Source organism: Diorhabda carinulata, chromosome 4 (assembly GCF_026250575.1).
Source record: "Diorhabda carinulata isolate Delta chromosome 4, icDioCari1.1, whole genome shotgun sequence".
Lineage (NCBI taxonomy): Eukaryota > Metazoa > Arthropoda > Insecta > Coleoptera > Chrysomelidae > Diorhabda > Diorhabda carinulata.
This window is the reverse complement of record NC_079463.1, coordinates 33,370,085-33,384,787: the sequence shown is the minus strand read 5'-3', so window position 1 is coordinate 33,384,787 and position 14,703 is coordinate 33,370,085. Positions and strand designations below refer to the sequence as shown.

The 14,703-nt window shown below is 31.2% G+C and overlaps 1 protein-coding gene and 1 long non-coding RNA gene across 2 annotated transcripts; one reads left to right on the top strand and one right to left on the bottom strand.

Annotated features, from left to right (window-relative positions):
* The first annotated feature begins 384 nt into the window (after positions 1-384).
* Positions 385-11,908, top strand: LOC130892826 (attractin-like protein 1). Its single transcript, XM_057798482.1, has 8 exons — positions 385-1,025; positions 1,590-1,935; positions 2,951-3,302; positions 6,326-7,963; positions 8,684-9,046; positions 9,103-9,484; positions 9,544-9,818; positions 11,590-11,908. The coding sequence occupies exons 1-8, from the start codon at positions 784-786 to the stop codon at positions 11,754-11,756; spliced, it is 3,765 nt and encodes a 1,254-aa protein (XP_057654465.1). The 5' UTR covers positions 385-783; the 3' UTR covers positions 11,757-11,908.
* LOC130892832 (uncharacterized) lies at positions 2,876-14,198 on the bottom strand. Its single transcript, XR_009059114.1, has 2 exons — positions 14,013-14,198; positions 2,876-3,261 (listed from the first exon to the last, which is right to left on the bottom strand). It is a non-coding gene; the product is annotated as an uncharacterized LOC130892832 (long non-coding RNA).
* Positions 14,199-14,703: the final 505 nt, after the last annotated feature.

Genomic DNA, 14,703 nt, shown 5'->3' with positions numbered 1-14,703 from the left:
TTTGTTTATCGTTATAAATTATATTCCTAATAGGGCTTTCGGAAACTATAACCCGGGCTCGGATAGATCACCCATCAGCTGATTACGAAGATTGAGATCACAGTTTCCGAACGTCGCGTACAGTTTTCGGTGTAAATTTCAAATTTAAAACAAGATCTTAATACCAGTAAGCTATTTTTATAATGAAATATCGAAAAGTATTAAAACTGCAAACCTCAGTAACAAATGTATTATGATGCTTATATAATAATATATATAATATATATATAATAATTTTTTAAGTTGAAAAAACCATAGATAAACTAACCCGTAATCCGCATCAGTTTCCGAACATTCGAATCATGATCCGATTAGTTTATGAAAAGTGTATTGACCTTCAAAGTCAGTTTACCACAACTGTATATTGGAACTTTCCTGTACTAATTATTTGCAATGCGACGAAAGTATTTTTGATTATAATTTGAAAAAAGATATGAATGGTTTTATAATTTTGATCGAGAAATATTCTTATTTCAATTTATACTTAATATTAACAGTGAAACGTTGGTATTAATTTCAGTTGGTGTGACTGCGTTGTACCCACTGTCATAAACGTCAAAATAATGAGATGGTCTTTATATTAAAGTGTATATCATTAAAATAATTAACAAATTGACAAAAACTGTATAATATTATTGAGTTTTTATAAGTTCTAAAATGTTACTTTTACAAATTTGAGTCGATTAACGAGGATAATATGTGATATTTAAGTGTTTATTAGTGACGTATGAAAATGAAAGAAACATGATACAAATTTTACAAATGTTTTTATTTTTATTTAAATCTAAGTATCGGCGAAAATTTCGTTTAATAAACTTTTCGATTTATTGTGTATTCATTTTCGGTGCTTTATCTTTAGTTTCTAATGTGTCTGCTAAATGTAGCGACCCTACCTGCAATGGTAATGGAATCTGCACAAACAATACTTGTGTTTGTAATGATGGGTGGCAGGGTTCCGAATGCCAATTTTGCGGTGGAAAAGTCAGGTAAGATCAAATTAGATCGATTTAGAGAAAAATAAATAAACAAAGAGGTCACATATACGCCTTTTCTCAATTTGTCCCACTTAATTCAATGCCATTGTGATAACTGTACTCATCAATAAACAAAGTTTGAAATAAAATGTTTTTAACACGTTGACTGCCGAGGTGAATTTCCGAATTTCATTTAATCGTATTATATCACTATAAACACTCATTTAAATATAAAGTTATCACAAAAAAGTGTAGAAAATGTAGGATTGAACTTACTTGATATAGGCAACAAAAACAATTTACGACAATTTTTTCAATTATTTTTGGTTTTCTACTACAATAATTTCGAAAAATACATTTATCAATTGATATATGAGAGTTTGTAAGTACTATCAATCGTCAACCGGTAAACCCTGCAGGATTTGTGTTCTTGTATAAATTTTAAACATCCTTGTATATATTCTCAATTTCTATGTCTTAAAAGGAAAAAACTCGTTCTTTTGTGGTTGTAACATGCAATTAAATTGAATTTTTTTTCAATTGAAAGTCCATTCTTTCGAAGGTTTTTGTTAACAGACTTGCTAGTCCAACTGGCACGATCCATGACGGCCTGGGGAATTACTCCCTAACGAGCAAATGTAGCTGGTTGATAGATGCCCCAAATTCGACGATTACGCTTCACATTAAAGAATTTGCAACTGAATGCGGTTGGGACCATTTGTACGTATACGATGGTGATAGTGTAGACTCACCGTTGCTTGCAGTATTTAGTGGACTGATGTATAAAGATGCGTATAGTATTAGGCGGATACCAGAAGTGATAGCGCAATCTGGTGCGGCACTTATACACTTTTTCAGTGACGACGCTTATAATATGTCGGGGTTTAACGTTACCTATAGACTAAATTCTTGTCCATCGACGGTAAGTTTGATTTTTCGTTTTAAAACAATGTCTTTGTACTGTATTTTAGAATTCTAATATTAAGGTGATTAATCGCTATACTGTTCCAAAAGCAAAGTTTCTAATTACCATAATCCTTATTAAATTTCCTTATTTTGTTTAAGTACAAAGTTAAAAGCATTTAAAATTGATAAAACAACAAAGTATTCACTAATTTCTCATCAAATTAATCTCCAATTAATTAATTTTGGTGTCGATCTTTTTGTAATCACCCTGTATATGAAAAAATGTTATTTACTTTCATATTTATACTTGTATATATAAATAGTTTCAAAACATCTTTCAGTCGTATATATCATTGAATTTCTCTTTAAATTACAAATTTCATTTATAAATATTTAAATCAAAAATTAATTTTGAAAATTGATATAAAATTTTTGGGAAAGTTACTTCCTATCCGTTGGTTAACCTAATAATTCTTCTTTATTACATATTACATAGCTAATGATGATTTTTGTATAAAACAGACCAATAAGATTTCAGATTTGCTTACATCACTATCAGGGAATTCAGTTTATAGAGGTTGGTATACCTGTCAACCGTCAAATAATTTCTAAACATAGTTAATTTGTGTTTTGTTTGTGGTTTTAGTTTCAAAATAAATTATTTTTGAGAGTAAATTGTGTGCAAACGGCGTAATTTAATAATTTCCATTGTTTTAGTACCAAATTGTTTGGTAATGAACAATGTTAGTCACTTAATTTCGGTATTTATACAAAAACTCACTTTGTATTCCCTTTACGTAATTCCACCATTTTTTTATAAATTGTTTACAATTGCAATATACAGGGTGTGCCATTTATTTCCGTGGAAAATGTGTTTATGTTGAAGTTGGTTTTTTTATTCAGTTTGGGACGGCGCATTTTTATAAAATAGAATGGGATTAAACAATAATAAGACATGAAAATTCAACCACTTTATTGAATAAATGTCAAAATTCTTGAAATAATCTTTGAATTCTGAAATAATCCTCGAGGTTGCTGGTATCAACTGTTCCGGTCATGGTATCTGCATAGATGGACAGTGCACTTGCGACGGTTATTGGACCGGCGCTGCTTGTCATCTAGAAAAATGTCCGAATGATTGCGGAGCTTTCGAAGAAAGAGGTGTCTGTGAACCGGAAAACGGTTGCGCTTGTATAGGAAATTACAGAGGAACTGATTGTAGTCAGCTAGCTAGCGAAGGGTTTTGGGAAACTGTCACCGTTCCGGGTTTCACACCCAACGGGTCGGCTTCCCACGGTGCCGTCGTGTGGAAGGATTCCATGTATATCGTCGCCGGTGAAAGCTATAACAAAGGAAATCTCTTATCTGTGTACGATTTTAATGGTGAGTACAATTATTTTGTATTTACACATTGTCGAAAGACTATTTCTTCTTCTTTTTCTAAATGCAATTGTCGATCATAGACAAATTAATAATGATGAGTTATTTTCATTGACAGATGTTTCGGAAATTCGTTTTGACAGAATAGATGAGAAATTATTTTTGATTAAGAGTATTTGGAAATTAATTTTGATAAAAATATTGGTAAATATTTTTTTTCGTTAACGTTTCGGAAAGTGATTTTGATTAAAAATTCGGGGAAATTATTTTTGATGTGAATTCAGAAAGTAATTTCGAAAAAAAAATGTAATAATTCGGAAAGTAATTTTGATATTAAATGTGGGAAATTATATTAGAAGGAAATCGAAAAGTAATTTTGATAAAAAAAATCGGAAAGTAATTTTAGTAAAAGAAAGGGAAATTAATGTCGAGATTTTGGAAAGTAATTTTGATAAAGAATATGTGATACTAGTTTTGTAAAATTTGGAAAACAATTTTGACAAAATGTGTGAAATTATTTTTGGATAGAAATCGGAAAGTAATTTTGATATTAAATGTGGGAAATCGTTATTGGCGAGAATTGGGAAAATAATTTTGATAAAGAGTGTGTGAAATTATTTTTGACGGGAATTAGGAAAGTAATTTTGATATAAAATGTGGGAAATTATATTAGAAGGAAATCGAAATGTAATTTTGATGATAAATGTGGGAAATTATTATTGTCGAGTATTCGAAAAATAATTCTGATAAAGAATATGTGAAACTAATTTTAGAAAAATCGAAAAGCAATTTTGATATAAAATGTATAAAATTATTTTTGACGGAAACTAGGAAATTAATTTTGGTAAAACAATGGGAAAACAATTTTGATAAAAACTGGGAAATTATATTTCACTAGCATTCGGAAATAAATTTTGAAAACAAATCAGAAAGTAATTTTAGCAAAAGAATCGGAAATTATTGTCGAGATTTCGGAAAGTAATTTTGATATAAACTGGGAAATAAATTTTGAGGAGAATTCGGAAAGTAATTTTGATATAAAATGTATGAAATTATTTTTGACGGAAACTAGGAAAGTAATTTTGATAAAACAATGGGAAAGCAATTTTGATAAAAACTGGGAAATTATATTTCACGAGGATTTGGAAATAAATTGTGATATATAATAGGAAAACAATTTTAGCAAAAGAATGGGAAATTATTGTCGAGATTTCGGAAAGTAATTTTGATATAAACTGTGGGAAATAAATTTTGAGGAGAATTCGGAAAGTAATTTTGATATAAAATGTATGAAATTATTTTTGACGGAAACTAGGAAAGTAATTTTGATAAAACAATGGGAAAGCAATTTTGATAAAAACTGGGAAATTATATTTCACGAGGATTTGGAAATAAATTGTGATATATAATAGGAAAACAATTTTAGCAAAAGAATGGGAAATTATTGTCGAGATTTCGGAAAGTAATTTTGATATAAACTGTGGGAAATAAATTTTGAGGAGAATTCGGAAAGTAATTTTGATATAAAATGTATGAAATTATTTTTGATGGAAACTAGGAAAGTAATTTTGATAAAACAATGGGAAAGCAATTTTGATAAAAACTGGGAAATTATATTTCACGAGGATTTGAAAATAAATTTTGATATAAAATAGGAAAACAATTTTAGCAAAAGAATGGGAAATTATTGTCGAGTATTCGGAAAGTAATTTTGATATAAACTGTGGGAAATAAATTTTGAGGAGAATTCGGAAAGTAATTTTGATATAAAATGTATGAAATTATTTTTGACGGAAACTAGGAAAGTAATTTTGATAAAACAATGGGAAAGCAATTTTGATAAAAACTGGGAAATTATATTTCACGAGGATTTGGAAATAAATTGTGATATATAATAGGAAAACAATTTTAGCAAAAGAATAGGAAATTATTGTCGAGATTTCGGAAAGTAATTTTGATATAAACTGTGGGAAATAAATTTTGAGGAGAATTCGGAAAGTAATTTTGATATAAAATGTATGAAATTATTTTTGATGGAAACTAGGAAAGTAATTTTGATAAAACAATGGGAAAGCAATTTTGATAAAAACTGGGAAATTATATTTCACGAGGATTTGAAAATAAATTTTGATATAAAATAGGAAAACAATTTTAGCAAAAGAATGGGAAATTATTGTCGAGATTTCGGAAAGTAATTTTGATATAAACTGTGGGAAATAAATTTTGAGAATTCGGAAAGTAATTTTGATATAAACTGTGGGAAATAAATTTTGAGGAGAATTCAGAAAGTAGTTTTGATATAAACTGTGGGAAATAAATTTTGAGGAGAATTCGGAAATTAATTTTGATATAAACTGCGTGAAATCATTTTTGGGGAGAATTCGGAAAGTAATTTTGATATAAAATAGGAAAACAATTTTAGCAAAAGAATGGGAAATTATTGTTGAGTATTCGGAAAGTAATTTTGATATAAACTGTGGGAAATAAATTTTGAGAATTCGGAAAGTAATTTTGATATAAACTGTGGGAAATAAATTTTGAGGAGAATTCAGAAAGTAGTTTTGATATAAACTGTGGGAAATAAATTTTGAGGAGAATTCGGAAATTAATTTTGATATAAACTGCGTGAAATCATTTTTGGGGAGAATTCGGAAAGTAATTTTGATATAAACTGCGTCAAATCATTTTTGGGGAGAATTCGGAAAGTAATTTTGATATAAACTGTGGGAAATCGTTATTGGCAAGTAATCGGAAAGTAATTTTGATAAAGAATATGTGTTACTAGTTTTTTGAAAAATCGAAAAGCAATTTTGATATAAAATGTGTGAAATTATTTTTGACGGAAACTAGGAAAGTAATTTTGATAAAAACTGCGTGAAATCATTTTTGGGGAGAATTCGGAAAGTAATTTTGATATAAATTGTGGGAAATCATTTTTGGGGAGAATTGGGAAAGTAATTTCGATAAAGAATATGTAAAACTAATTTTTGGAAAATGTTAGATCCGATAATAATTTTTTACTTTAGGCAATGTTTGGGAGACTCTGCATATATCCGAGAGTCCTTCGATGAGGTACGGTCATTCCACCGTCCTGTACGGCGATAAAATATTCCTGTACGGCGGCGTGGACGGCAACAGAGGTCCGACGTCGGAACTGTGGGCTTTCGATATAAGTGCCAAAACGTGGGAAAACATAACCGTCAAAGCCGATTCCTGTAACGACAGTTACATAATGTGCGGCCCGTTAAAATCGGCCGGTCACACGGCGACGGTGGTAGCTAAAAACACAACCACCAAAGTAGACAGAATGATCGTTATATTCGGCCATTCGCCTCGATTGGGTTATTTGAATACCGTTCAAGAATATTATTTCGGTACGCGCGAATGGCACATTGTCAACACTCAAGGTTATCCGGTGAAAGGCGGTTACGGACACACCGCCAGTTGGGATCCCCTCACCAATAAAATATACGTGTACGGCGGCGTCGTTTCCGAAAGCGAATCCTCGCAATATTTAAGCAAAAATTTGTATTCCTACGAACCGAACGCCAGATTATGGACGCTTTTGGCCGACGCCCCTTCCGCCAGATTCCTACACACCGCCACCTTCGTTTCCGATAGTTTGATGTTAGTTTTCGCCGGTAATACGCACAACGATACGTCGCACAGTTTCGGCGCCAAATGTTACAGCAAAGAATTATTGGCTTACGACGTTTTGTGCGACAGTTGGTACGCAATGAACGTACCCGACGATCTCCGAACCGATTCGGCTCGTTTCGGTCATTCGGCGGTCGTTTTCGAGGGTTCCCTGTATATATACGGCGGATTCGACGGGCAAATGTTGTCGGACACGTTGAAATATACGCCGGGCGATTGTAATTACGGTAACGAATCATCTTGTTTGAATAGCAAATCGGGTTTGAAGTGCGTCTGGGATTCGAAATCGGGCGTTTGCAGTCCGGCGAGGCGCGTACCTAAAGATATGATTTTCAAAAGGGAAGATAGTACGGTTATCAAGTGTCCGAAGTTGAATAGATCGGCGGCCACATCGGCGATGATTAAAAACGAAAAATTGTGCGAAGAAATCGACGATTGTTTGAGTTGCGTCCATACTACGATCGGTTGCGTTTGGTGCGACAACGAATGTATACATTTACCCAAAAAGTGCACTACCAACGGTACGGATTCCATAACGAAATCGACGTCGTGTCCGTCTCCGGATCCGGCGCCGATTTGTCGACAATTGCACACTTGCAAAGCTTGTACTTCCCAACCGTCGTGTAGATGGCGTTTCGAGCACGCCAAATGCGTGCCGCACGCTCATTCTAATAATACCAGTTCCGCGGAAGCCGTCGAACAAAATCAATGTCCGAGCGTCTGTTCCGAATATAATTCTTGTTTGAATTGTACCCAAGAGGAGTGTATTTGGTGTCAGAACGAAGGAAGGTGCGTAGATAAGAACGCATATACGTCCAGTTTCCCTTACGGACAGTGCAGAGAATGGACTACCGTGCAAAATAAATGCAGAATGAGAGGTAGCGATGAAAATTCGCAATGCGGCTTCTATAAGACTTGCGCCAAATGTCGAGATGATCCGGCTTGCGGTTGGTGCGACGACGGATCCAGAACCGGACTCGGAACCTGTATACCGGGCGGTTATACAGGTTAGTGGCTTTCGATTTACCATCGAATATATTTTTCGTATATATTTTTCACTTACCCCCCGTAAAAAACCCGCTAAATATATTTGAAACATTGATATCAAATTTTATCGGAAAAATCGAATTTTCTATCCGAAAATTTACTTATAAAAAAATATAAAAGTTATTCGAAATAAAAAATAATCTTTCCGAATATATATTTTTACCGATATACACCACGTATAAACATAGTACCCCTTTTTCACTTTTTAAACTACGCCTATGCCCCTAATCTTATGTACGAAACAATTCGCCATCCCTGGTATAATATGACATTCGGTATCTCTGTAAATCGAAATGTTTAATCGATTTTTTTAGATCTCTCGTAATAGTCTATGGTCGAAACTGGCTGATATATAAACGAGACCAATCGGCTTTTGTTTTAGTGAAATAATTAAGTTTAAAAAGTTGGTATAAATGTCAATTGTCAAAATAAATTATTCATAATACGATTATTGTTTATTCTATACGGTTTTTGTTGTTTATTTTCGAAATTCAACTATTTTTTATGTGAATTTTCAGTGTAAGTACTAAAAAATTAATTTTGTGAACTTTATGATGAAGTATTACGTGTTACTATCAATATTATTAGTAGGTTATGATAAACGTTTGTTTTATAATTTATATTCTATTTTACGAATTTGGAGATTATAAAAATAGTGATAGGTGTTTTTTTCGTATTAGGTCCAACCTTACATACTCAATCTCTACATTTTTCTACGTGTCCACCAGAACGTTGGCACTTTACGAATTGTCCTGAATGTCAATGTAACGGGCACGCTAGTTGTAAAGAAAACACGAGCATATGCATAAATTGTAGTAATTTAACGACAGGTGGACATTGCGAGCATTGTATAAAAGGTTATTGGGGAAATCCAGTAAACGGGGGGAAATGTGCGCCGTGTCAGTGTAACAAACAAGCAGACGACTGTCATAGAGAGACCGGAAAATGTTATTGTACAACAAAGGGTATTATAGGCGATCAATGCGAAAAATGCGATACAGGGAACCATTACCATCCGGATCCCAATAACAAATCTTGTTACTGTAAGTAAATCCACCGATTACACGAGTAATTTAATCAAATCAATTATTTATTTCAGATGATCTCACTATAGACTATCAATTTACTTTTAATCTATCCAAAAAGGAAGACAGGCACTACACGCAAATAAATTTTCGAAATTCCCCTATAAAACCCGATATAGACGCAGATTTTCTAATAACTTGTTCCGTTATGGCTAAGATGAACATAACGGTTCGAACTGAAAATTCAGAAGAAAAGCCAATTTTCGAAAATTACAATTGTACGACGTTCAGATCGAAATTTTCCAAATCCCTATATAAATTCGGAGTAGAGGAAAACGTTACTCTCACTACTTTCTACGTTTACGTGTACGATTTCCAGACACCGTTGTGGATACAAATATCGTTCAGTCAGTACCCCAAATTGAACCTCCAACAATTTTTCATCACGTTTTCATCGTAAGTATCAATTTGTCTCGATGAATAATTCGACATTTATTTTATTTCGTTGTTTTCAGTTGTTTTTTGTTGCTGTTATTGGCGGCGGCCATTTTATGGAAAATAAAGCAGCGTTACGACATGTACCGACGTCGACAACGTCTCTTCGTCGAGATGGAACAGATGGCGTCTCGTCCTTTTTCGCAGGTTTTAGTTGAATTAGAAATCAAAGAGACTTTAGACTTTAAACGTAACGAAAAACAGAAGAAAACCGACGCCCCCAGTCCCATAGCTTTGGAACCTTGTTACGGGAATAGAGCAGCGGTCCTCAGCCTCTTGGTCAGATTACCCACAGGTTAGTTTCATTTTTACCAATTTTTTTTCATCATTTAACAAAGAAAATGTTCTACTAAGTGTCTAATATAAAATAAACGCCCTTTTTGATATATTTAAATTTTTTTTCTTCTTTGTAACAGTTTTAACTAATTAATCCTTATTTTAACTTTTTTTTTGTATCATCTTCTTCCTATTTGCCTGTATACACTAAATTTAATTTATTATTAATCTTTTTATCTCATTTTCAATTAATTTTGTTCACATGTGTGTACGAAATTGAAATTCTCGAAGAATATTTCGATTATATATCAAGGATTATAGTAACGAAACATGTTAATTGATAAAGGGGAGAAATAAACAGAAGAAAGAAAAAGAAATAATCATGCAAAAAGTGCTATATTTATAAATTTTATAGGGAAAATAAAATATGTGTACGAAAAATTAAAAACGATCATATAAAGGGAAACAAAAATTATTATTAAGGGTATATAATGTGAATATAATAAACATTGATAAAACTAAGACCACGTAAAACAAAAAGAAGGAAATAAAAAGGAGAAAGCTTGAAAAGTATTGGTAGAAATATGAATCGAAATCCCGAAATATGGTCAGGGAAAGCATAGGGATAAGCCGTAAAGAAATGTATAGAAGAAACGGGGACAAAATTTGTCTTATAGAAAATTAGAAAGAAGAAATTGCATTGGACATAACAGTATTTAAGCACCTGCAATCCCAATTTTAAGTCTGAAAACCCAGAAAAAGTATACAAACTAAATAAGGATGTCAGTGGATTAACCGGATAGAGGAGATAAGACGGAATGTGAAAAGAAAACTCTGGCAAGTATAAAAGTACCTAATGGGGAAGGAAAATCATGGAAACATTGAGTAAACGATGTCCTCTAGGTCCAATATGTCGTCTGGAAAGCATAATTATAAACCAAGAAGTAGTATATTGACAGATAGATGAAACAGGAGGAAATATAAAGAGAAAACTTTGGAAGGTATGAAAGTACCTACGAAGGAAGAGAAATCATGGAAAATTTTAAGCATAAAGATAAAGAATAAAGGAAGAATTAGTATAAAGCAAATAACAAGATGAAGGAGTGACTAGATAGAGGCAACAGTATGAAATAGAAATAATGCAGAAATAAAGGAATAAAGGATAAGAATAATCAAAAAAATAAATGAATAGATGGGAAAAGGACAAAACAAACTTTATAATTTTGGAGGATGGAAAAGGAATTGTTAGGAGTGGAAAAACATGGAAAGAAAAGGAGAAAGTAGGAGATTGAGTCCCAAAAATGCACAAGGATAAAGCAAAAAAAGTATATAGAGGAAATAGGACGAAATAGAAGGAATAACTTTGGAGGAAATGGAAGGATATGTTAGGAATAAAAAAAAAACAATGAGAGAATGGGAGGAAGTAGAAGACAGAGCCACAAATCCACGTCTAAAGAGGATATAAAAATAAAAGATAATCCTGGAGGATATGGAAGGATCGAAAAGCATTAAAAAAAAATCCTGTAAAAGGCATACGGATTAACCGGGAAGGAATATAAGAAGGAAATGTTTGTATCTTCGTTTTTATTAATCGATTCCACAATTTTATTACTAGTTACAACTTTTTCCACTATATTTTTCGCATATTCTAATATTAACGATACAGTTTTTACCAAAAAAGTCATTTAAGTTTGTAGTAGTTCATTAATATCAAAGTTGGAAGATAATAAAAAAACCATACATCGTTTTATTATAAAGTTTTTGATTATATTATTTTTCCGTTTATGTAGGGGGTGAGCCGCACACCGTTAAGGGTCAGTCGGCTGGTCTGGCGATTGCCAGCGCCCTCGTCACGTTAGGTAACCCCCGTAAGATAAGCATAGACCAAATGAAGACCGATACTAAAGGAGGAAAAATAAGAAAATCGCAGAGTCAGCATCCCGACAGTTGTCTATAAATAATCATCATTAATCGCATTTATGTTTTTTTTTTTACTTAATTATTGGGCATTTAGATGAGATTTTCTGTGATTTACATAATTTCCATGCTCCTCGATGACTTCGGTTGCTTTTTACATTCCTTGAATATAAATAAATCATTTCGAAGCAACCGTTTTCCATTAAATCGCCAAAAATTTTTTCCACGTTCAGATGAGTGAGATTTTCCAGTTTCTACTGTGAAAATTTTCGTTTTGTCGTGGGTTATATAACCGGGGGATATAAAAAAATGTCCAAACGTGATGAAATATTTACATAAAAAACCATCGTAGCTTAGATTAACTACTTTGGTTGATATTTATAAGGGTACAAGGTTCAAATATATTTGGATGTTATGTTTTTAAAACAAAAATAACGATAACGATATTAAATGTATGTTTATGCAGTTTCCCTTTATTTTTCCTTACGTCCCATCGAGATTATTTGTTATATTAACTTTGTTATATTTAAACGGAAAAGAAAATTGTTTTCTATTTTAATTTTTCCTCTTTTTACTTTTTGTCGATTGTCAAATAAATTTTGAAACAATACAAGGTGTGTTTCTGTTACAAACGAAACCTTCCCTTGATTCCCAGTAACCTAAAGGACCCTAATCACGCAAAAATAAGGATACCCAGGTTCAGGTGATTTTATGATATTATCGATTGTGGAAAATTGAAAAATCGTTCCATTTCAAGGAATTTTCTTTTAAATTTTCGTTTTTTGTTAAACAAAATATGGGGAATGAAAAAAATTAGACTTATTTTAATTTCGGGGGTCAAACTGTTCATATAAACACCCTCATTCATTTTTTTTTTCATAATATATACAAAAAAATTTTGATTTGCAGATTTATAATGAAAAAATTTTCTCTCAAAATTCCACTTTTCCCAAAAAAATCGTCAAAATAAACAAAAACATTCTCAAAATTACTTATGAAAAATAGTATCTTGCAAAATTTTTTGAGATTTGAGATAAAAATAAAGCACATGTCCAAAAATCGAATTTTCTACATGTTTTTGGTTATTAAAAAATATGAAATTCATATTATTAATCGTATTATTACTTTTATTAATGGAAATCAAAATTTTATACACCAAAATCATTGTGGAATTCACTCCACATTGGAGGAAACAAAGAGAATCCCAACCTAAAAATTTTTTTCAACACGTTCACTGCCAAGGCAATTTTGACAATTTTGTTCAAACATAAATCATTGTTCAGAAACAAAAATGGGAATTTATGACTTTTGGATTCTTTATAGGTCTAAAAATTGTTTTTTAATCTCAGGTTTTATTTCTATTGAAATAAATTCGCCAAAAAAATGAACAAAATGTAAAATTTTTCGATTGTTTATAGCCAAAAATGAGGTTAACTCCAAATGATAACCAAAAATACTTCCTTTGATGATTTCCAAAAAAATTATGAAGAAAAAAGTGTGAATATAACATTTAAAGTCATAAAACCATACGAAACGTTTAAAATAAATATTTCATATATTTTTTTATCATAAATCCCTCGTGAAAACGAAGATTTTTGAAAAAAAATCGTTGAAATCGAATTTTTCGATTTTCCACAACCAAAAAAACGGGGGTAGTACAATACATTAAAACCAACAATATAATAAGTAGAATTTATTCAAAAAACTAACTTTTATTCCCAATATGAGATATTTCCTAAAATGTTTTCATCATAAACCTGCCATAAAAACAAAAATTTTAAAAAAAATTGGAACCCGATGATTTTTAGTACGAAAATACGAGGGTACGATGATAGTATACAACCACCAAAATTCAACTCTAGAAATGCCGGTCTAGGAGATCAGAAATTAAGAATTTTCAGTTTTCATACGAGATATAAAATAAAATAAAATCATCAAATTTGAAATAGTTTTTACATATTCTCAAATATTTTGAAGAAGTATAGCTACCGTGAACTGCTACTAACTTCTTTTGGCACTAAGATTTTTTTTCAAGAGAACAGTGTAACATGCACGCTATTTCCCATTTTTATATCACTATCAATTGATTTATACTTTATTCTCACGATATCTCCCTCGCTAATGGCGTTAGTTAGGGACGTAAAAACCCTAACTTTCAATATCAAAACTATAACTAAAATATTAAAAAATATTAGTATTAAAGTATTAAAAAATACGACATCTGATTAATAATTACGTAAAATCATGACGATTTATCGAGAAAAATATCTAAAAAGTTGAAAAAACTAATAATTACGTGAAATAATCGACTGACTAATCTTTAAAGTTGACACTGGAAGTAAAACCAAAATGTTTCAAAAAATCTGGTACAGTTGGGCTATTTTCTTCATACTTCCCAATTTCACTTCGTTTTTATTCAAAATAATACTATGAATTATTTATTTGCACTCTACATACTGTATAAATAAATTTTTAATCAACCTACATTACGTCTGCCTTGACTACAAATTCTTTCACAAATCTGGCCTTTTACATCGTTGAACAAACAGTCAATAAAGAGAGATATTTCAAATTATTATATAAATTAAATAGTTTGATAATATTTTATTCATTTCAATGAATATTATTGTCATTAAGAGTAAAAAACAAGTAAGATATTTCGGGTTAGTCGATTTTAATTCATAAAACGAATATTAAATTGTTTTCACTTGTAACGCCATCTACAATTTAGCTTCTAAATTAAAGCCATCTATGATATGTCAATAGTAGTAGAAAATAATGCCGTCTATTATCGATTTATTTCTACAAATAGATAAATTTGTTGTATATCTAAACATAAATATGGTGATTTTTTAATCTTATTATTATTATCTGATTAATTGAACTGTGTAAAATCATAAACAATTTGCTTTGTTAAAGAGTTATATTTGGATGAAAATCGATATTTTCTAATCGATTCGAAATTTAAAATGATGAACTAATAAAAA

Excerpts from the sequence above, each read along its gene's own strand:
- LOC130892826 (XM_057798482.1), top strand. The coding sequence starts at position 784 with ATGATACAAATTTTACAAATGTTTTTATTTTTATTTAAATCTAAGTAT. Across the intron at positions 1,936-2,950 it reads TAAATTCTTGTCCATCGACG|GTTGCTGGTATCAACTGTTC; the intron begins GTAAGTTTGATT and ends ATAATCCTCGAG. Across the intron at positions 3,303-6,325 it reads ATCTGTGTACGATTTTAATG|GCAATGTTTGGGAGACTCTG; the intron begins GTGAGTACAATT and ends TTTTTACTTTAG.